Raw genomic sequence first — 2357 nt, forward strand, 5'->3', positions numbered from 1 at the left:
ATTTAACTGCATTCGTTCAGATGGCTACATTCAGAACGTCATCTCGATATCCAGCTTTACCACGGTGACAAGTCCACGACGGGATCATTCGTACCTAGGGATGGTTTTAGACTAGTTCAGAACAGTCTAAAACACTTTGAGAAAACGTCCAAAATTCCATCCCAAATCCAAAACCTTTCTAAACTACTATTAAGAATAAACCCATGCATTCCAAACGACCGAACACACTTCACCGCATCAACGGATGGTCGTTGTGTGCGTCAGACACGTACCAGTCTGACGGCCATACAGGGCGCCAAGGCGCATTGATCTCTACATCGAGTTCGCACGCGTCTGGAAGCCGCCCTTCGAGTTTTACACCAAACTCTACGCCAAGACCATCACGGGCTACACCCAGAGAAGCAAAATAAGCACTGTAAGCCGGTCTCCATCAGGCGCGGATTGATCGGGGGGAGGTGGGGTGCAGGACGAGGAGTTATCGGGCGCCGAGGTTAACAAGGCCACGCGCAAGGTGAAGTACACATAGATCGAGGAGGAGATCAAACGAATCTTCGGCAGCAAGTTCAGCGACAAGGTGATGAAGAAGGATGCAACATACTTCCTGTTCACGACCAAGGAGAGCGACGACGACAAGGTGCTGATCGAGGTGGGTTCAAGGGCGAGAACAAGAGCTTCACGCCCGAGAAGATCTCGTCCATGGTGGTGCTGCGCATGAAGGAGATGGCCGAGGCCTTCCTGGGCCAGAGAATCTCGCAGGCTGTGGTGACGGCGCCCGCGTACTTCAACAACCAGCAGCGTCAGTCCACCAAGGACGTCGTCTCCATCACCGGTCTGGACCTGCAGCGTATCAATAACGAGACCTCGGTCGCTGCCCTTGCTTACGGCCTGGACACGAACGCTGGCACGGATGGCAAGGCCTGCAACGTGCAGATCTTTGTCCTGGGCGGCGGTACCGTCGATGTGTCGATCCTGTCCATTCGAGTACGGCATCTTGAGGTCAAGTCGACCGGCGGCGACAGTGCAGAGGACTCCGACAACAACATGGTGCAGCACCTGCTGACGGAGTTCGAGCGCAAGATCCGCAACCTGGACCCGTCGGGCTCGGCTCGTGCAAGCGTCGTCACGGCCTGTGAGTCGGCCAAACGCATGCTGCTGACCACTACGTCCGCTTCGGTGGAGGTGACCTCCCTGTTCGAGGGCGTGGAATTCTCGTCCACCGTCGTTACCCGAGCTAAGTTCGAGTCCCTCAATGAGGAGCTGTTCATGCGCTGTGAAGTGACCGTGTTCAAGGTGCTGGAGGACGCCAAGATGAAGCCCGAGGACTGGTGCGGGTCGGAGGTTTTACACGTATTCCCTCATGCTGTCCACGCTGTTCCGCGGCAAGGAGCTGTTCAAGTCAGCCAACCGGGACGAGGCAGTCACCTACGGTGCGCCGTGCAGGGCGCCACCCTGGATGGCATCAGCAACGACGCCACCAACTGCTGCTGGTCGATGTCACCCCGCTGTCACAGGGTATTGAGACTGTGGGCAAGTTCATGTCGGTGCTCATCAAGCGCAAGACGCACGTGTCCGTGACGGTGGGGAACTACTAGACGTCCATGGACGTGTACATCTACGAGGGCGTCGAGTTCAACGAAAAGCAGAAAGAGTTCGACATAGACTCGTCTTTGAAATCTCAAACTTCCTCCTCTTACCGCTCACCGGGCTTGACGTGCTCCAAGCGGTGAAATGTGCAGAAGCACATTGACTGCGTTCTCCGACGTAGAGGAATGCGAGAGGAAGGTAAAATGTAAATGAACTTTACATTTTACTCGCTGTCTACGCTTTCTGGACAAGACTGATGGCGAGCAAGATCAATTGCATCGTGGCTGATGCTACCGTGGTTGATGTAGATGTAGGCAAGCATTTCGACCTTTTCAACGGAGAGTCTGTTTCTCCTCTTCGAATGAATGGGATCGAATATACTCCAGGCGCGCTCGCTTGCAGCTGATGATGTCGGTATTGAGAACACAATTGCAGCTATTTTCTTGAGCAAAGGAAATTCTTTGTTGCTTTTGGCGTTCCAGTAGTCAAGTGGGCTTGACTCTGAATACGTCTCACGGAGTGCTTCTCCACCAGATCGTTTCTTGCTCTTGAAGTTGAAAATCTCAGCCGTGAGCTTTGGAATACCAAGTGTTGGTGTGAGCAGCCTACAATCCTTCGCCATTTTGCGAATTTGTTCATCCACTGTCTCGTCGTCCAAGCCGACAAAGTCGTCGAGATCCATGGCTGGGTCAAGCATAAATGCAATACCCATCGCGTTTGTGTGGACGTAATCCCAGCGCTTCTTAATCTTACCTCGAAAAAAAGCTTGGAGC

At 53.4% G+C, this 2357-nt stretch overlaps 1 protein-coding gene across 1 annotated transcript; it reads left to right on the forward strand.

Annotated features, from left to right (window-relative positions):
* Positions 1-243: 243 nt before the first annotated feature.
* Positions 244-1592, forward strand: PPTG_17083 (hypothetical protein; the record flags this gene model as incomplete). The annotated part of the gene is made up of 3 exons (XM_008914697.1): positions 244-646; positions 688-1325; positions 1385-1592. Exons 1-3 carry the CDS (start codon positions 578-580, stop codon positions 1590-1592), a joined length of 915 nt encoding a protein of 304 aa, XP_008912945.1. The 5' UTR covers positions 244-577.
* Between the last annotated feature and the right edge of the window lie 765 nt (positions 1593-2357).

Source organism: Phytophthora parasitica, assembly GCF_000247585.1.
Source record: "Phytophthora parasitica INRA-310 unplaced genomic scaffold supercont2.63, whole genome shotgun sequence".
Classification (NCBI taxonomy): domain Eukaryota; phylum Oomycota; class Peronosporomycetes; order Peronosporales; family Peronosporaceae; genus Phytophthora; species Phytophthora nicotianae.